At 37.9% G+C, this 22,428-nt stretch overlaps 1 protein-coding gene across 2 annotated transcripts in view; it reads right to left on the bottom strand.

Moving 5' to 3' along the window:
• Positions 1–1,499: 1,499 nt before the first annotated feature.
• LOC121386183 overlaps positions 1,500–22,428 on the bottom strand; it is a 196,997-nt gene continuing 176,068 nt past the window's right edge. Inside the window, exons 8-9 of one of the 2 annotated variants that reach the window (XM_041517008.1) lie at positions 6,328–6,361; positions 1,500–3,510 (exon numbers count right to left, since the gene is read on the bottom strand). In XM_041517008.1, the coding sequence (XP_041372942.1) occupies positions 2,997–3,510; positions 6,328–6,361 (548 nt within the window). In that variant the 3' untranslated portion in view covers positions 1,500–2,996. The remainder of the gene's footprint in view (positions 3,511–6,327; positions 6,362–22,428) is intronic. The other variant, XM_041517007.1, reaches the window with a different exon arrangement.

Raw genomic sequence — 22,428 nt, forward strand, 5'->3', positions numbered from 1 at the left:
AATTAGATTGGAGAGTTTACATGTATTTACTAATTGTGTTTGTTTGAAACCTCATTTCCAGGGAAACGTAGTGGCAACAACTGTAGATTGTTAATTTTGGAACCACTGTTTTGAATAATGAAAATAACAGTATTTGTAAATAAACCCTGCTACCGTACTGAATGTTAGTTGTTCCAAGCTGGTTAATTGTGGAGGATAAAGGTTTTCATGTGAATCATTGTTCTGTTAGCATGTCCATTATGCAAACTGTCAAACATATACTGGTACTTGTAGTTGATCACAACCAGTTTACACTCACATGCACTATAAATTCTATGTCATAAAATTAAACATATACCTTAATTTGTATAAACTTTTTATAAAATGTCACCCCAATTAAAATTAAATTGTGAGACTTAAATTATAGGTGAAAAATATATGTAGAAAATGACAAGACACACAGTTAATAAAACATTAAAATCACTCTAGTGAGTCATTTCAGTATCAGATTAACACAGAGTAACATGGGTAAACCACCCTGTAACACTATAAGTGTGACCGTCAGTGTTCAACATTGTAGTCAGTATTACCGGTAGATTAACACAGAGTAACATGGGTAAACCACCCTGTAACACTATAAGTGTGACCGTCAGTGTTCAACATTGTAGTCAGGTACAGGTAAATAAAACCACTCTAGTGAGTGATTTCAGTATTAGATTAACACAGAGTATCATGGGTAAACCACCCTGTAACACTATAAGTGTCACCGTCAGTGTTCAACATTGTAGTCAGTATTACCGGTAGATTAACACAGAGTAACATGGGTAAACCACCCTGTAACACTATAAGTGTCACCGTCAGTGTTCAACATTGTAGTCAGTATTACCGGTAGATTAACACAGAGTAACATGGGTAAACCACCCTGTAACACTATAAGTGTCACCGTCAGTGTTCAACATTGTAGTCAGTATTACCGGTAGATTAACACAGAGTAACATGGGTAAACCACCCTGTAACACTATAAGTGTCACCGTCAGTGTTCAACATTGTAGTCAGGTACAGGTAAATAAAACCACTCTAGTGAGTGATTTCAGTATTAGATTAACACAGAGTATCATGGGTAAACCACCCTGTAACACTATAAGTGTGACCGTCAGTGTTCAACATTGTAGTCAGGTACAGGTAAATAAAACCACTCTAGTGAGTGATTTCAGTATTAGATTAACACAGAGTAACATGGGTAAACCACCCTGTAACACTATAAGTGTGACCGTCAATGTTCAACATTGTAGTCAGGTACAGGTAAATAAAACCACTCTAGTGAGTGATTTCAGTATTAGATTAACACAGAGTAACATGGGTAAACCACCCTGTAACACTATAAGTGTCACCGTCAGTGTTCAACATTGTAGTCAGGTACAGGTAAATAAAACCACTCTAGTGAGTGATTTCAGTATTACCGGTAGATTAACACAGAGTAACATGGGTAAACCACCCTGTAACACTATAAGTGTGACCGTCAGTGTTCAACATTGTAGTCAGGTACAGGTAAATAAATATTCACGTATGAGTACAGCTCAGATCATGGGTACAGAAACTGTTACACCTAGGTCAAATATTAAACTTTGCACAAATCATGTGAAATGACACTAATTTACTGACTGATATATAGATTTATGTAGATTTATAACTTGCAGATCAAGAACATAAGAATTTTGCTCTTGACAATAGCAATATACACAATTACAGGAAAATTAAAACCAAGTTGGATTTCAACAAGTTCAGACTGGACAATGAATACAGGTCTAATTGTAAGATGTTTTACTAAATGTAATACCTCACCAGCATTCTTGACGACTATCTGACTTACCTGTATACCTGCATATTGATATAATTTAATACCTCACCAGCATTCTTGACGACTATCTGACTTACCTGTGTACCTGCATATTGATATAATTTCCCGAATAACATAAGGAAACATGGGAGGTATTTGGGGTCCCAGTTTGAAAAACAAATCACTTTTAAAGAAAAATAAATTTCGAGATGTATGCAAACATGTCACAAATTATTTAATGAATGTTATGTAATTTTAAGGGTATTATTTTCTGAATATGACTTAAGAAACCCAATTTGTACAACTTTGCAAACAATCCAACATGATTTACAATAAGAGTAAGTTTTAAAAGATATGGAAATGTAATGTGTTGAAGAGAAATATAAAACTAATTACCTTTACATGAAAGGATGTCAAATTTTCAAATGTTGGTGACTTGGGCATAAAGTCAGATTTTACAGTCAAAACTGAATAATAATAATAATAATAATAATAATAATAATAATAATAATAAAATATAATAATAATAAAAACAAACCCCTCCCCAATCAAAAAACCCCAAACCGTAACTCATTAAAACAAAGCCATCTCTCTGCAAATTAAATATTTAAATAATAATATTACCAACATGTAATGTCTTTACCCCAATGAACTTCAACTGCCACAGCACTATTCATAGAAACATTACAGTTCTATTTCTTCTCAATTAATATAATCATTCAGAGCTCGAAATAATTCAGTCACAATTTTCTTTTCCAATGTGCTATTTGCAATGCTAAACTTATGATTACCTATGACTTGATAAACACCATCCTCAAATTGTCTTATCTTCTTTCGTCTTTTTTATAATATATCTTATAATAATGAGATGTACGTGTGCATATCAAAATTAAATCTATAATTTGATTTAAAAATATTGCAGTTGTGAAATTCAATCGATGCCACAAGTACTGTTTTAGAAATCATGTTTTATATCGACTTATATATACATGTACATGTATGTAACTAGTGCTGAAATTCAATCGATGCCACAAGTACTGTTTTAGAAATCATGTTGTATGTCTGCTTATATATACATGTACATGTATGTAACCATTGCTGAAGGCTGCTGCAAATTAAATCAGTGGAAATATGATCTCTTTTTCTTCTTCTCGGAATCTGACTTCTCTTTCTTTGGCTCTCATTTCTCTTCCTTCATTTCCGACATCTCTTTGGATTCCGACTCCTCCTTCGTGGACCTCTTCTTCTTCTTTTTCTTCTTCTTTTTTGTCACATCCGACTCCGGTTCCGAAATCACTTTGGGTTCAACCTCTGATGCACTGGTTGTCGTGGGCGATATGTTGCCATCCAGTGGGGGCAGACGGCGGGGTGTGGGGTGTGTATGGACAGGTGAATCCCCTTGGTCTTCTGGAGCAGCAGGTGGGACGTTCCCAGTGGGTGGCGGCTGAGGGCGGGGAGACGGATCACCTCTGTCTGGTGAATCAGTTGATCCAACGTTCCCAGTGGGTGGGGGCAGACGACGAAGAGAGGAATCAGTTTTGGGTGGTGAAGCAGTTGATCCCACGTTCCCAGTGAGTAGAGGCTGACGACGAGGAGAGGAATCAGTTTTGGGTGGTGAATCAGAACGGCCTTCTGGAGCCTTGCGCTTGCCGCCATCAAGCTTCTTGGACTCAACATCAGCACCAAAACACGACCTAAAGAGATGAAAGTCAAACACATGTACTCCTGTAAGGAAACAATAAACACACGGCCAACCTTTTTTTCTTAAACAGTGGTGTTTAAGCATTGCAAATGTATGGAAGTGAATAAATGGTTAATAACACCCCAGCACCAAAAATACATCAGCTACTGGGTGTTGTAAATACATCAGCTACTGGGTGTTGTAAATACATCAGCCACTGGGTGTTGTAAATACATCAGCTACTGGGTGTTGTAAATACATCAGCTACTGGGTGTTGTAAATGCATCAGCCACTGGGTGTTGTAAATGCACCAGCCACTGGGTGTTGTAAATGCATCAGCCACTGGGTGTTGTAAATGCACCAGCCACTGGGTGTTGTAAATGCACCAGCCACTGGGTGTTGTAAATGCACCAGCCACTGGGTGTTGTAAATGCACCAGCCACTGGGTGTTGTAAATGCACCAGCCACTGGGTGTTGTAAATGCACCAGCCACTGGGTGTTGTAAATGCACCAGCCACTGGGTGTTGTAAATGCACCAGCCACTGGGTGTTGTAAATGCACCAGCCACTGGGTGTTGTAAATACACCAGCCACTGGGTGTTGTAAATACATCAGCCACTGGGTGTTGTAAATGCATCAGTTACTGGGTGTTGTAAATACATCAGTTACTGGGTGTTGTAAATGCATCAGCCACTGGGTGTTGTAAATGCATCAGTTACTGGGTGTTGTAAATACATCAGCCACTGGGTGTTGTAAATGCACCAGCCACTGGGTGTTGTAAATGCATCAGCCACTGGGTGTTGTAAATGCACCAGCCACTGGGTGTTGTAAATGCATCAGTTACTGGGTGTTGTAAATGCATCAGTTACTGGGTGTTGTAAATGCATCAGCCACTGGGTGTTGTAAATGCATCAGCCACTGGGTGTTGTAAATGCATCAGCCACTGGGTGTTGTAAATGCATCAGCCACTGGGTGTTGTAAATACATCAGCCACTGGGTGTTGTAAATGCATCAGTTACTGGGTGTTGTAAATGCATCAGCCACTGGGTGTTGTAAATACATCAGCCACTGGGTGTTGTAAATGCATCAGCCACTGGGTGTTGTAAATGCATCAGCCACTGGGTGTTGTAAATGCATCAGCCACTGGGTGTTGTAAATGCATCAGCCACTGGGTGTTGTAAATACATCAGCCACTGGGTGTTGTAAATGCATCAGCCACTGGGTGTTGTAAATCCATCAGCCACTGGGTGTTGTAAATGCATCAGCCACTGGGTGTTGTAAATACATCAGCCACTGGGTGTTGTAAATGCATCAGCCACTGGGTGTTGTAAATACATCAGCCACTGGGTGTTGTAAATGCATCAGCCACTGGGTGTTGTAAATGCATCAGCCACTGGGTGTTGTAAATACATCAGCCACTGGGTGTTGTAAATACATCAGCCACTGGGTGTTGTAAATGCATCAGCCACTGGGTGTTGTAAATACATCAGCCACTGGGTGTTGTAAATACATCAGTTACTGGGTGTTGTAAATACATCAGCCACTGGGTGTTGTAAATACATCAGCCACTGGGTGTTGTAAATACATCAGCCACTGGGTGTTGTAAATGTATGTACATGTAGTTACTCAACAAAAACAAGCTTTGTAAATTCAGTCCACAGTCTTTCTAACACAATATACTTACATTGTCTTTTCTTTAAATGTGAACAACCTTTGTTAATTTCTTTTATCCTATAACTTACCAATGATATCCGTGTCATAAACCCAAGTGATAATATAGTGTGTTAACCTGGTTAATAATGGTATGCAAATTTAAAGGTATATGCAAATTTCCAAGGTCTTAAATTAGTTGCTGTGAATAGGTCATTTGTTTACAAGACAACAGGACCTGTATACATGAGCATAACGTTTTCATAACATTTATTTAAAATGTGTGATGTCAAACTAATTTGTGCTGATCGTGATGACGTCATATTACCTGACTGAGTACTGTAATTTACTAAATATCAAATTAAAATGTTATTTTAGAAGTGCTATAGGATAAATAGAATTCGCTACTTGTGTTTTTTAATATGTGAAATATCAACCCTGTCTAATACTGATTAACATAGACTCGGTTGCTATTTTCCATACATTAAAAAACACTTGTGACAAATCCTCTATATATGTCTCTGAATTAGTATTTGTTAGTGAAATGTGCATGTTAATGGATTAAACCTTTCTTGATTGACCCACATTCAGAACCTAATCAGGTCCATTCAGAGCACTGCACCATCTGAAAGTCTTGCATGACAGGTCAGCAGACTGGGGCGAACAAATGAACTGTTCCACTAGTCAATGATCTTTACTGTAAGGGTGTAACCTAAACAATGATACTGGTGGGGGGGGGGGGGTTAATAAAAAAGAAAGAAACATATACTGAAATGACTATGACAAAACACACTGCGTCTGTGCTGGCATGGATTACAGATCTGGCAGCAGACCACAACATGTAGAACATGCTCTGTAATCTGACAGTGCCAGGCTTGCCAGATCCAGTCCCAACTTAGGTGCCTTTTGGAACAAACAAAACGGCAAATTAACTAAATAAATATAATGCAAATTAGTAGTAAAAAACAGTGTAAAGAGTTAAAAGAATAGTTTTGAGGAGGGAGGGGGGGGGGGGGGCAAACAGATGACATCACCTATAGGGCTTGTGTCAGCCTTGGAATGTCTATCACTACAAGTAAAAGATACAACTTATACTCTAGCCCATATCACAGTTTCTATCACTTCTAGTAAAGTTAAAATTTACACAGTTTCTATCACTACAAGTAAAAGATACAACTTACACTCTTGCCCATTTCACAGTTTTACCACAGACACCTGAAAGATACAACAAAAAAACATGTATATGCCAATCATTATCTGTGAATCGCCAGCACCTGTATCCACAAATTTAGTTTTAATGGTGTATCTAAACTATAGTAGCACATTCATTGTGGTCTTGGAAGATTTTAATGGTGTATCTAAACTATAGTAGCACGTTCATGGTGGTCTTTGAATGTTTTCATGGTGTATCTAAACTATAGTAGCACATTCATGGTGGTCTCAGGTCTTAATGGTGTATCTAAACTATAGTAGCACGTTCATGGTGGTCTCAGGTCTTAATGGTGTATCTAAACTATAGTAGCACGTTCATTGTGGTCTTTGGATGTTTTCATGGTGTATCTAAACTATAGTAGCACGTTCATGGTGGTCTCAGGTCTTAATGGTGTATCTAAACTATAGTAGCACGTTCATGGTGGCCTCAGGAGGTTTCCATGTGGCATAATGCTAAACTATAGTGCTCACATACACTAGTGGTCACTTGGGATAGTATGATAGCAAGTCTTGATGGTGTATCTAAACTATAGTAATCACGTTCACTTGTTGGTCACTTTTTGCCAGTGTTTTAGTATGATAGTAAGTCTTGATCACAGGTGATGTCACAGTCAATTGTACACTTGGAAGGTCACTTAATGGTGTATCTAAACTATAGTAGCACGTCTTGATCACAGGTCTTGTCTAAATTTTCATAATGTATCTAAACTTGTTGGTCACATTCAGTGTTATAGTATGATAGCAAGTCTTGATCACAGGTGTGTCTAAACTATAGTAATTACATACACTTGTTGGTCTTGGAAGATTTTAATGGTGTGATCTAAACTATAGATCACAGTTCATGTCTAAACAGTCTGGAAGGTTTTAATGGTGTATCTAAACTATAGTAGCACGTTGATTGTGGTCTTGGACAGGTTTTAATGGTGTATCTAAACTATAGTAGCACGTTCATGGTGGTCTAGGAAGCAAGTTTTGATGGTGTATCTAAACAGTAGTAATTACATACATTGTGGTCTTTCTGAAGTGTTTTAGTATGGTAGTATCTAAACTACAGTAGCACGTTCATGGTCAGTCTTGGATACACTTGTTGGTGTATCTAAACTATAGTTATAGTATTCATAGTGGTCTTGGAAGGTTTTAATGGTGTATCTAAACTATAGTATCACGTTCATGGTGGTTAGTATGATAGCAAGTCTTGATCACAGGTGATGTCTAAACAGTCTGTAATTACATACACTTGTTGGTCACTTTTTGCCAGTGTTATAGTATGATAGCAAGTCTTGATCACAGGTGATGTCTAAACAGTCTGTAATTACATACACTGGTTGGTCACTTTTTGCCAGTGTTATAGTATGATAGCAAGTCTTGATCACAGGTGATGTCTAAACAGTCTGTAATTACATACACTACATACACTTGTTGGTCACTTTTTAATTACCAGCCAGTGTTATAGTATGATAGCAAGTCTTGATCACAGGTGATGTCTAAACAGTCTGTAATTACATACACTTGTTGGTCACTTTTTGCCAGTGTTATAGTATGATAGCAAGTCTTGATCACAGGTGATGTCTAAACAGTCTGTAATTACATACACTTGTTGGTCACTTTTTGCCAGTGTTATAGTATGATAGCAAGTCTTGATCACAGGTGATGTCTAAACAGTCTGTAATTACATACACTTGTTGGTCACTTTCTGCCAGTGTTATAGTATGATAGCAAGTCTTGATCACAGGTGATGTCTAAACAGTCTGTAATTACATACACTACACTTTTTGCCAGTGTTATAGTATGATAGCAAGTCTTGATCACAGGTTGTCTAAACAGTCCATACACTTGTTGGTCACTTTTTGCCAGTGTTATAGTATGATAGCAAGTCTTGATCACAGGTGATGTCTAAACAGTCTGTAATTACATACACTTGTTGGTCACTTTTTGCCAGTGTTATAGTATGATAGCAAGTCTTGATCACAGGTGATGTCTAAACAGTCTGTAATTACATACACTTGTTGGTCACTTTCTGCCAGTGTTATAGTATGATAGCAAGTCTTGATCACAGGTGATGTCTAAACAGTCTGTAATTACATACACTTGTTGGTCACTTTCTGCCAGTGTTATAGTATGATAGCAAGTCTTGATCACAGGTGATGTCTAAACAGTCTGTAATTACATACACTTGTTGGTCACTTTTTGCCAGTGTTATAGTATGATAGCAAGTCTTGATCACAGGTGATGTCTAAACAGTCTGTAATTACATACACTTGTTGGTCACTTTTTGCCAGTGTTATAGTATGATAGCAAGTCTTGATCACAGGTGATGTCTAAACAGTCTGTAATTACATACACTTGTTGGTCACTTTTTGCCAGTGTTATAGTATGATAGCAAGTCTTGATCACAGGTGATGTCTAAACAGTCTGTAATTACATACACTTGTTGGTCACTTTTTGCCAGTGTTATAGTATGATAGCAAGTCTTGATCACAGGTGATGTCTAAACAGTCTGTAATTACATACAAGTCTTGATCACAGGTTGGTCACTTTCTGCCAGTGTTATAGTATGATAGCAAGTCTTGATCACAGGTGATGTCTAAACAGTCTGTAATTACATACACTTGTTGGTCACTTTCTGCCAGTGTTATAGTATGATAGCAAGTCTTGATCACAGGTGATGTCTAAACAGTCTGTAATTACATACACTTGTTGGTCACTTTCTGCCAGTGTTATAGTATGATAGCAAGTCTTGATCACAGGTGATGTCTAAACAGTCTGTAATTACATACACTTGTTGGTCACTTTCTGCCAGTGTTATAGTATGATAGCAAGTCTTGATCACAGGTGATGTCTAAACAGTCAGTAATTACATACACTTGTTGGTCACTTTTTGCCAGTGTTATAGTATGATAGCAAGTCTTGATCACAGGTGATGTCTAAACAGTCTGTAATTACAGATCAATTCCATCATATACTTTAAAAGAAACAGCTCCCAACTTTCAAATGTAATGAATGCAGTGTATTGTATGGGCTATCACACATGACTATGTGTATCCCATTGATCCTAACGTAATCAATCTTTATTGTACTGTGTGTATGGGGTAGAAACTAACGCTCATCTCAAGTGAGTAGAAATAGCTGGGGACTAATATAACTTAAATGGCGCTAGCTCCTGAAGCCAGCTGGACATTCAAACCATACAAAGCTTTATTGTTTTTAGGATCAGCCATGAACATTGCATATAAGTCAGTTGCCTGGTTTCAACCAATAATGGGAGGAGTGGGTGGGGTGAGATTGGGTGGTGTAGGGTGAGGGGGGACTAACAATCCTCCATGGAGACTAGCACCTGTTCCAGGCTAGAAATATTGTTTAAATTGTTTTCAATTAGGATTTTATATATGTTCTGAAGACCATTTCATACATGTATAAGGATCTCCTTCTGCCCCATCCGGAATAAAACCTTTATGAGACAAAACGCTATGTGCAGCACCGGGCCTAGGCGTGCGCGCCCCCTCCCCCTCCCTCCCCCCTCTCCCCCTCTCTCTCTCTCTCTCTCTCTCTCTCTCTCTCTCTCTCTCTCTCTCTCTCTCTCTCTCTCTCGATCTCCCCCATATCTTTCTTTCTAGCTTACCTTTTAGCTAAATATTAGTAAATAGCCATACTTTAAAATGTGCCAAGCTGTCAATCAACAAATAAGTATTTCTTTCCCCACTGCTGCTAATAAGTTTAGCCTGTGTCACAATTAACAGACACACAGACACACATGCACACACAAACACACACACACACACACAGACACACACGCACACACACACACACACATGCAGACACACACACACACAGACACGCACACACACACAAAGACACGCACACACACACACACGCACACACACACATGACACACACACAAATTAGAGTACTGTATGTGACAAAAACTAGTCAGCGGCCATTCCCCTACCCATACATTTACAGTACACGCTATCAATATTGATCTTTTTTGTTAAGATAAAATATCTGTTTCATGTTTTAACTCAATATCGTGTTTGCAAAAAACCCATTATATTTTGTAAATTATATCTATTTAATCAAGATAAAATATCTATGTCGTGACTATTTTACCATGTCACATAGAAAAGCGTTAGCTCTGTGTAAAATCAATTCTAGCCAAGGATGACTGTCAGGGATATATCAGACTGTGGATCATGTGGATGAAAGAGGATATCTTTGTTGTGTTTGAACCATGGTGGGGAATTATGACTCATTGGGAATGGAAAACAACTTCCTAGTTGTAACCAGGGTGCGTGTGATCAGAAATTAACTTTATGTTTCCTCACTGCTAGGGTAATAATAAATTCACGTGTACAGCATTCCTACTGCCATTCTGCATATTGTTGTGAATTTCTTCCTAGTCGCTGGCTGTAACGAGGTCAGTCATACACTCAACACAAAAATCTTCCTGGTCTCTATACAAACTTATCTCTACAGTTGACAAATAGGCCTTTATGTAGGTGCATTTCTTTGTAACTTATTTCCCCCACTGAAAGATACACCTGTCCTAAGTAATACTACTACTGTGTGTTTACTCTGTAAGAAAGTCAAAGGAAATGACTAACGCGTTAAACTCCTTCTACATGTACACAACTAACACAGATGTGATATCCAGTTAAAAATAAAAGATAAAATTATCTGTAAAAACAATTCCTAAATTTTCATTGTCATTTTCCAACATTTCAGATTAGATCCAGCTGACTTTGTGAAAAGTCATTTTATACAAAAAAAGAAAGAAGCTGAAATCAGATATCATTTAAAACCACAAAGTATCAATTAGTAGGATTCAAACCTATGTAACTGTAATAATTCACGTTTGACAGCCCGCGACCGTAACCACTCGGCCAACCAGGTCATCCTCGTTTAAATAAATGGAAGTCCTGTGAACCATAGTTAAGAAAGTGTGCTGTCAAATGCTAGGTTCAAATCTAATGTATACACATGTATAGCAATTTCTAAATTGCAGCTAGGCTAATGGCGCACTCGGGACTAATCTGAAAAGCACATCCCTGAACTACCTTTTGTTTAGTGACACCCAAGAGCACATTATAAACTATGGCTATGAGGTTTTTAACATCAGTGGGATTTGCAACATTACAACTCACTAACACTATTTGTTGTAATGTCCACATCTCCCAACTACATGTGACTTATAATTCTACTGAAGATTTTACATGTAAGCATGAATTAGTGACTAAATATTTAACGACACCCCAGCACAAAAACACACATTGACTATTGGGTGTCAGAAAGGTAAATATATGGAAATATTATTTATACAATTATGTAAAACCACAATATAAAGAGCTGTGGGAAGAAGTCTGATACAATACAAATATGAAGGTAAATATATACTCTTCAAAAGAAGAAACGCAAAACCACATTGTCGTAACATTTGGAGAATTGATTTAATTATTGAATGGTGAGTCCGATAATTACCAAATGTTGCAAGATTGTTCACAATTCACTCTAGTCCATTGTGAGTAAGTGATAGGACACACCACCAAGGTCAAGGTCATCTGGAGTCAATACCGGGTGTGGCCTCCGCGTGTGTTGACAACTGCCTGGCACCGCCTGCCCATTGAAGCAACCAGAGTACGGATGACGTCCCGGGGGATGGTGGCCCACTCGGCCTGCAAGGCTGCTGCCAGCTCGGGCAGGGTCTGGGGCTGTGGTTGTCGCTGTCGGAGGCGTCGGTCCAACTCGTCCCATAGATGCTCAATTGGGTTCAAATCCGGTGATATCGATGGCCAAGGAAGGACATTAATGTTGTTGTTCTGTAGGAAAGCCGTTGTGAGACGTGCTGTGTGAGGCCTGGCGTTGTCATGTTGGAACACTGCGTTGGCGTTGGCCATAACAGGAACGATGTGTGGCCGGAGGATCTGGTCAATGTAGCCCTGTGCATTCAGGTTGCCCTGCACGTGGACCAGGTCAGTTCTGCCAGTGTGTGAGATGGCTGCCCACACCATGACACTACCCCCGCCGAATCTGTCCACTTCCTGCACGCAGTTTGCCGCATAACATTCACCACGACGCCTATACACGCGACATCTTCCATCATGACGTCGGAGCAGAAATCGGGACTCGTCACTGAACCACACCTGTCTCCATCGCAGTTGAGGCCATTGTCGATGAATCTGGCACCACTGCAGTCGGAGTCGACGGTGTTGTGGTGTTAAGATGACACCTCGAACTGGACGTCTGGCACGAATTCCTACCTCACGTAGGCGGTTCCGTACGGTCTGGTCGGATATCCTGCGCAAACCTGGTATTGCTGCGGCTGTGGAGGTGGCAGTAGTCAATCGTTCCCGAAGGTGGCGTACCCGGATGTAGCGGTCCTGCCCGGGGGTAGTGACCCGTGGTCGACCGGATCTAGGGAGGTCACGTGTTGATCCATGTTGCTGTTAACGGTCCCACAGTCTGGAGATGGTGCTTGGGGACACATGGAATGCCCTGGCAACGGCCGTTCTGGATTCGCCTGCGTCTAGTCGGCCGATGGCATTGTTTCTCTGCGGTTCACTGAGACGTGGCATGTCCTGGATTGTCAACTGTCGGCCAGATACAGAGGCCAGGCAAGCGAACACCCTGCACTTTTATACTGTCGGTGTTCATGTTGCACGTGCAGACAACGCACGTGCAGTGGTGACATGATTTGCACGTGGCTGCGTTTTTGCGAATATTCACATTTTGGAACTTTATTGTACAGTAGCTGCGTTTTATCGAATGTAACCGTGGGAATGTGTTTGGGACATGCAATGACCTTATATTCACAAAGCATGAACCGGTAGGAAACATAAAATCGGAGTTATAACCCATTTGTACCCTTTTGCGTTTCTTTTTTTGAAGAGTATATTTTAAAACTTTGTATAGAAATCAAAGTGTTTTAAATATGTCTACATGGATCAATAAATAAATTTCCGTTACACACATTACAATTTAATGTCATCCCATTGGTATAGCCGTAGCAACGCGAGTTTGTTAATTTCTCGATGAACAAAACAATAACGTTGTCAGGCTATGTCACATCTGATGACATTGAGTGTTATTGTTTAAGAACCAAAAAATAATTCAAAATAAAATATGAACTTTTGGTGTCATTATTAGTAAGTATGTTTAAGATTTGTAAGTATTGTCTGTTATTTCTTTTACGTTCATCGGGGTACGAAAAGAAAAGAAATCATCCACAAACATATGTTTGTACAGTTTGCAGATGATTTGTTTGTGTGTATGAAATCTGAATTTATTTTCAGGATTATTGTTAAGGTTCAAGCATGCTGCCCGCAGGTACCTAAGCTATACATGTATCTAGACTGTCTGTGCAGTGCATTAGTTAATGGTTAGTGAGAGAAGGAAAAGAAAGAAAGAAATGATTTATTTAACAACACACTAAACACATTTTTATGTATAAGGCTGGCTATTTGGTATGTGGTTAAAGACCACATAGTTAATAAAAGAAAACTTGCTATAGCCACGATCCTACTCACACCTCAGTTCAGTGCTCTACAAGCAAAATATGATGTACATGTCATACGTGGTTTACTAACATTATTATTGCGATGTCTGTACCAGATGTTTTGTCTACATCAGAGGTGCAGGGGTACTACTTCATTACATATTGCTGCCTTCATTACGGATCAGTTACATCAGTTTGTGGAGCCTGTATGGATCTACACATGCAGAGCGTAGCTGCTTACTTTAAAACAACCCCCTACCTTAATATGTAATGAATACAGTGTGGGTTATCATACCACCCATGACTGTGTATCCCAATGATCCTGTACGTAATCAATATTGGCCAAGACATTCCCTTGTACTACTGTGCAGGGGTACTGACTAACACACCTGTATGGATCTACACATGCCCCCTACTTTAATATACAATGTGGGTTATCATACCACCCGTGACTGTGTATCCCATCGATCCTGTACGTAATCAATATTGGCCAAGACATTCCCATGTACTACTGTGCAGGGGTACTAACTAACATACCTGTATGGATCTACACATGCCCCCTACTTTAATATACAGTGTGGGTTATCATACCACCCATGACTGTGTATCCCAATGATCCTGTACGTAATCAATATTGGCCAAGACATTCCCTTGTACTACTGTGCAGGGGTACTAACTAACACACCTGTATGGATCTACACATGCCCCCTACTTTAATATACAATGTGGGTTATCATACCACTCGTGACTGTGTATCCTATCGATCCTGTACGCAATCAATATTGGCCAAGACATTCCCTTGTACTACTGTGCAGGGATACTAACTAACACACCTGTATGGATCTACACATGCCCCCTACTTTAATATACAATGTGGGTTATCATACCACTCGTGACTGTGTATCCTATCGATCCTGTACGTAATCAATATTGGCCAAGACATTCCCTTGTACTACTGTGCAGGGGTACTGACTAACACACCTGTATGGATCTACACATGCCCCCTACTTTAATATACAATGTGGGTTATCATACCACCCGTGACTGTGTATCCCATCGATCCTGTACGTAATCAATATTGGCCAAGACATTCCCATGTACTACTGTGCAGGGGTACTAACTAACACACCTGTATGGATCTACACATGCCCCCTACTTTAATATACAGTGTGGGTTATCATACCACCCATGACTGTGTATCCCAATGATCCTGTACGTAATCAATATTGGCCAAGACATTCCCTTGTACTACTGTGCAGGGATACTAACTAACACACCTGTATGGATCTACACATGCCCCCTACTTTAATATACAATGTGGGTTATCATACCACTCGTGACTGTGTATCCTATCGATCCTGTACGTAATCAATATTGGCCAAGACATTCCCTTGTACTACTGTGCAGGGGTACTAACTAACACACCTGTATGGATCTACACATGCCCCCTACTTTAATATACAGTGTGGGTTATCATACCACTCGTGACTGTGTATCCCAATGATCCTGTACGTAATCAATATTGGCCAAGACATTCCCTTGTACTACTGTGCAGGGGTACTGACTAACACACCTGTATGGATCTACACATGCCCCCTACTTTAATATACAGTGTGGGTTATCATACCACTCGTGACTGTGTATCCCATCGATCCTGTACGTAATCAATATTGGCCAAGACATTCCTTTTTGTTACTACTGTGCAGGGGTACTAACTAACACACATCATTCCCTTTCCCCAGGTGGGTAGAAATGTCTGGGGCAGTACAATTTAAATGGTGAAAGTTCTTCAGGCCAGTTGGATTTGCATCATTCACTGATTTTTATTTTTTTAGGATCAGTCATAAATATTGCATACCTATCCATCACAGGTCCAACCAATAATGAGGTGCGTGTTAGAGACTAATACTATTTCATGGGATGTAGTAAATATTTTTCAATGCTACTATAGTCCTCCAGAGCAATAGAAATGTGTGGTAACTATTAATTTCTAACCCTGCTGTGACAGTCAGTCAGTCTCTGTGTGTGCAGGTGAAGGAGAAATGCAATTCAGTGGTAGCGTGGTCACCTCAAGGTGAAAAGGGTCATGGGATCCATTGTCCATGGTGGACCCATTGGTTTTTGCCCTTTCACAATTCATATTATAAAAGCAGGTGGTATGTGCTGTCTTGTCTGTGGGAAGGCACATATAAATGATTTATTACTGCCCCAGAACTGGTAGATCAAAACTGGAAAGTGTGTATAAAAGATCCCTTGCTTCTGTATTCAATTCACTTTAACTTCAATTATTTTATTGTATGTGTCCAACAAAATAGTCATCCATTCTTCTAGCCTCATAAATTTAAGTAATCTTTGTCAGGGACACTAGGTTGGCTCCATTCCTTCAAGTATTCCATGACAACAATGAGAAAGGCCATGGTATGTGCTATCCTGTCTGATTGACGGGTATGTAGTACAGCACCTGCTTTGTGTGTGATGGATGATAGGATCAGTCACCTGTAGTGGTCAAGGTTTCTGCCAGAGGGTAAAATAGGTATGGCGCCATACCTAAATGTTTTTGAAGATTTTATTTTTTAAAGTTGATTTTTTGACAACATTAATGATTCTTATCATTACTATATCATTTTCTTAACCCTAACCCATTTTCTTTTTGGGGGAAGCCCCCCATAACCCCTATCGACTGCAGTTGCATTCAGCACAAATATTGAATTTCATAGCACCATGCATACCCAAAGATTTCTTTCTGGCAGAAACACTGGTGGTGGACTCATCAAATGTCTGCCTGTCCCAACTAAACAGCGACCTACTGATATTTAGCTGCAACACTACAACTCTCAAACACTATGTTTGTGTGATGGATGATAGGATCAATCACCTGTGGTGAACTCATCAAATGTCTGCCTGTCCCAACTAAACAGCGACCTACTGATATTTAGCTGCAACACTACAACTCTCAAACACTATGTTTGTGTGATGGATGATAGGATCAATCACCTGTGGTGGACTCATCAAATGTCTGCCTGTCCCAACTAGACAGTGACCTACTGATATTTAGCTGCAACACTACAACTCTCAAACACTATGTTTGTGTGTGATGGATGATAGGATCAATCACCTGTGGTGAACTCATCAAATGTCTGCCTGTCCCAACTAGACAGTGACCTACTGATATTTAGCTGCAACACTACAACTCACAACACTATCTTTGTGTGTGATGGATGATAGGATCAATCACCTGTGGTGGACTCATCAAATGTCTGCCTGTCCCAACTAGACAGTGACCTACTGATATTTAGCTGCAACACTACAACTCACAACACTATCTTTGTGTGTGATGGATGATAGGATCAATCACCTGTGGTGGACTCATCAAATGTCTGCCTGTCCCAACTAGACAGTGACCTACTGATATTTAGCTGCAACACTACAACTCTCAAACACTATGTTTTGTAATGGCCATGTTTTCCAAGTAACTTCTACTGTCGATTTTATACATGGACCACGGAAGCTGAAGTTCATTTAAATTTGAAGCACAGTGCTCTGGGCACACACATACCAAAGTAATATCTAGGCTGTCTGTGCAAGTTAATGATTACGATGTACACCATCTTAAAGCTATGGTTAAGGACTACACCATCTTAAAGCTGATGGTTTAATGACTACACCATCTTAAAGCTGATGGTTTAATGACTACACCATCTTAAAGCTGATGGTTTAATGACTACACCATCTTAAAGCTGATGGTTTAATGACTACACCATCTTAAAGCTACACCATCTTAAAGATGGTTTAATGACTACACCATCTTAAAGCTGATGGTTTAATGACTACACCATCTTAAAGCTGATGGTTTAATGACTACACCATCTTAAAGCTGATGGTTTAATGACTACACCATCTTAAAGCTGATGCTTTAATGACTACACCATCTTAAAGCTGATATTTAATGACTACACCATCTTAAAGCTGATGGTTTAATGACTACACCATCTTAAAGCTGATGGTTTAATGACTACACCATCTTAAAGCTGATGGTTTAATGACTACACCATCTTAAAGCTGATGGTTTAATGACTACACCATCTTAAAGCTGATGGTTTAATGACTACACCATCTTAAAGCTGATGGTTTAATGACTACACCATCTTAAAGCTGATGGTTTAATGACTACACCATCTTAAAGCTGATGGTTTAATGACTACACCATCTTAAAGCTGATGGTTTAATGACTACACCATCTTAAAGCTGATGGTTTAATGACTACACCATCTTAAAGCTGATGGTTTAATGACTACACCATCTTAAAGCTGATGGTTTAATGACTACACCATCTTAAAGCTGATGGTTTAATGACTACACCATCTTAAAGCTGATGGTTTAATGACTACACCATCTTAAAGCTGATGGTTTAATGACTACACCATCTTAAAGCTGATGGTTTAATGACTACACCATCTTAAAGCTGATGGTTTAATGACTACACCATCTTAAAGCTGATGGTTTAATGACTACACCATCTTAAAGCTGATGGTTTAATGACACCATCTTAAAGCTGATGGTTTAATGACTACACCATCTTAAAGCTGATGGTTTAATGACTACACCATCTTAAAGCTGATGATAATGACTACACCATCTTAAAGCTGATGGTTTAATGACTACACCATCTTAAAGCTGATGGTTTAATGACTACACCATCTTAAAGCTGATGGTTTAATGTCCACACCATCTTAAAGCTGATGGTTTAATGACTACACCATCTTAAAGCTGATGGTTTAATGACTACACCATCTTAAAGCTGATGGTTTAATGACTACACCATCTTAAAGCTGATGGTTTAATGACTACACCATCTTAAAGCTGATGGTTTAATGACTACACCATCTTAAAGCTGATGGTTTAATGACTACACCATCTTAAAGCTGATGGTTTAATGACTACACCATCTTAAAGCTGATGGTTTAATGACTACACCATCTTAAAGCTGATGGTTTAATGACTACACCATCTTAAAGCTGATGGTTTAATGACTACACCATCTTAAAGCTGATGGTTCTTAAAGCTGATGGTTTAATACACACATCTTAAAGCTGATGGTTTAATGACTACACCATCTTAAAGCTGATGGTTTAATGTTCACACAATCTTAAACCTGATGGTTTAATGACTACACCATCTTAAAGCTGATGTGTTAATGACTACACCATCTTAAAGCTGATGGTTTAATGACTACACCATCTTAAAGCTGATGGTTTAATGACTACACCATCTTAAAGCTGATGGTTTAATGACTACACCATCTTAAAGCTGATGGTTTAATGACTACACCATCTTAAAGCTGATGTTTAATGACTACACCATCTTAAAGCTGATGTGTTAATGACTACACCATCTTAAAGCTGATGGTTTAATGACTACACCATCTTAAAGCTGATAGTTTAATGACTACACCATCTTAAAGCTGATGGTTTAATGACTACACCATCTTAAAGCTGATAGTACCACCAGGGCTAGTCACTGACCCTAGCTTTTAAACATTACAATATAGTTTTGACATATTCGAACATATTTAAACATTACAATATAGTTTTGACATATTCGAACATATTTAAACATTACAATATAGTTTTGACATATTCGAACATATTTAAACATTACAATATAGTTTTGACATATTCGAATACACTTAAACATTACAACATATTTTCGACATATTTGAACATATTTAAACATTACAATATATTTTTGACATATTCGAACATATTTAAACATTACAATATAGTTTTGACATATTCGAATACACTTAAACATTACAACTTATATTTTGACATATTTGAATACACTTAAACATTACAACATATTTTCGACATATTTGAACATATTTAAACATTACAATATAGTTTTGACATATTCGAATACACTTAAACATTACAACTTATTTTTGACATATTTGAATACACTTAAACATTACAACATATTTTCGACATATTTGAACATATTTAAACATTACAATATATTTTTGACATATTCGAACATATTTAAACATTACAATATATTTTTGACATATTCGAATACACTTAAACATTACAATATATTTTTGACATATTCGAACATATTTAAATATTACAATATATTTTGGACATATTCGAACATATTTAAACATTACAATTTATTTTGGACATATTCGAACATATTTAAACATTACAATTTATTTTCGACATATTCGAACATATTTAAACATTAAAACATATTTTTGACATATTTAGCCATTTTTCATGCATGTGTACAGTACACATAATGTGTACATGGAATGGGCGTGGTTACCACAAGACAAAATTATTTCCATGTACATGTACATGGTTTTGAAAAATTCAACTTTAATTTGCATTGGATTAAACCCTGTGTTAGTTGAAATATTTGGCTTAAAATATTATCAATTTTGCACACCAAAAATGTTACTAGTCATTCTGACATTTTCAGTACCCCCAAATCCAGTTTTCACTTACTTAGAGGTATGTAAGTTAATAATTTTCATAAGGTATATCCCAGCTTAAACAGCAATGAATTTCACTTTTCTTTTTAAATAACTTTATCCATGCAGATGGATTTTTAAAAGATATATATCGGTTTAAATGCCAATTTTGGTTTTATAAATAACTTATTTTTAAGGGTATATCCCAGTTTAAACACAAAATGTCACTTTTCCAGATGCATTAATTTTGTTTTAGGTCAAATTGTTTTATACTTCTGATTTATAAACCTTGACCCTGATGTATCTTTAGAAGGCAGATGTATATCTCAGTTTAAATTATAAACATCGCATCTATCCAGATGTACTACACAGGTATAGGCTGGTGTTATAAAACTAGGGTCAGTCACTTTAATACTGATTAGCAAATACAAACATTAACTGCGAACATTTTGTTTGCAAAATTTGGATTAGTGCCACATGCTATAATCAATTTGAAAATTGAATACCAACTACTACTTAACAATTCAGAATTATATTTAGCAATATTAGAAACTGATATATAGTGAACAAAAACAATTGTAAACAAAATACATAATATGAATGTAGTAACTAATACACAGTAATACTGGTTACAAAACAAAGGCCCAAAACACACTAGAGCTGGGACTGGGTAAAATGTTACTGTTTAATGTAACAAAACACAACTGTGCTGGTGCCAATCACAGATCTGGAACAAGACATAATAGAACATGCATGTATGCTACTGTGAAATACCGGTTTTTGGTGATGGTATAATTTTTGTTTAATTTGTGGACCAGTGCAGTCAATGCATTTAAGAACAATTAAAATATAATACATGTATACATAAAATCCAAATGCATGATACTATGTACATGTACTTTTTGATCGATACACTGAAGTACCAACCGAAATGTGAGTGGTTTTTTTGTTTTGTTGGTTTTTGTTGGGGTTTTTCAGCAAAACAAAGGATTTCACAGTATATTTGACAGTGCCAGACTCACCAGACTCGGACCCAGCTTTGGTGTGTGTTGGGCCAAACAAACAGCAAAATAATTAAATAAATATAATCAAAATTAATACTGAGTGATAACAAAACGTGTAAATAAAAGAATAAAGCTAAATACATATATGTATATATGAAAGTATGAAATCAGTTTAACTTAGATTATGCAACAAGCTGCGTAGAAATATTATTTTCAGTGATTAAGGTGTAAGAAAATGTGCATATAAAACCAGCAAATTGATATTGTTAAGCCTATACCACACATGACAGCTATCAGCTGAATGAAATGTTATTTGAGACTTTTTGCTCAGATTTCATAGCTCATAGCAATTTCACTGCACACGATGAGCTAACTAAGAGATGAGCTAGTTTGCTTATGACTGTCATAGTGATGTCATTCTGACCTCATTTCTATTGCCACTGGGCAGCTGGTGAATTCATCAGCTCAGCTGCTAGATCACGTAGTCCACACAAGGAGGGATGTTTGCCCCACATGGACAAAAGCATAAAATATTATACATATATTTTCCATACAAGTCGAACAACTTGATAAAATCGCCCACACACGATCGAGAGCTATGAATATTAGCTCATCAAGAAGTCTCAACTCACAGCTCTCATATGCGACAGATAACGGTTAACGTTGTAATAAAGTGAAGTTAAAATGAGACCGCGAAATGTTCCGCCAAGTTGTAGTCAAATATCACGAGATGACATCACATTGGTTTTCATTTCCAATAAAGGCTACTTCAATTTCATAAAAAATTAAAATCCTACATTAAAATAGCTTTTTGGTTAAAAGGTTAAAATGACCAAGAGTCAACTCTCTTGAATAATGATGTAGTCTGTATGATTTTCTCTTGAATAGTGAAATAATTTATAGGATTTGTATATACAATACATTCAAACGAGTCACATATTAAGTGCCCTTGTTTTCAGATGAAGTTTGGAACATTTAGCGTAGGTATTTTGTAAGGTGTTTTGCAGCGCTTACATAAAAGCTAAAGTGGGAATAGCACTTTTCACTCGTCACTGGGAATACAAAGTATACAGTAAAACAGATTCAGACTGTACAGGTCATAGTT

The sequence above is a fragment of the Gigantopelta aegis genome, chromosome 12 (genome assembly GCF_016097555.1).
Source record: "Gigantopelta aegis isolate Gae_Host chromosome 12, Gae_host_genome, whole genome shotgun sequence".
In the NCBI taxonomy this organism is placed as follows: domain Eukaryota; kingdom Metazoa; phylum Mollusca; class Gastropoda; order Neomphalida; family Peltospiridae; genus Gigantopelta; species Gigantopelta aegis.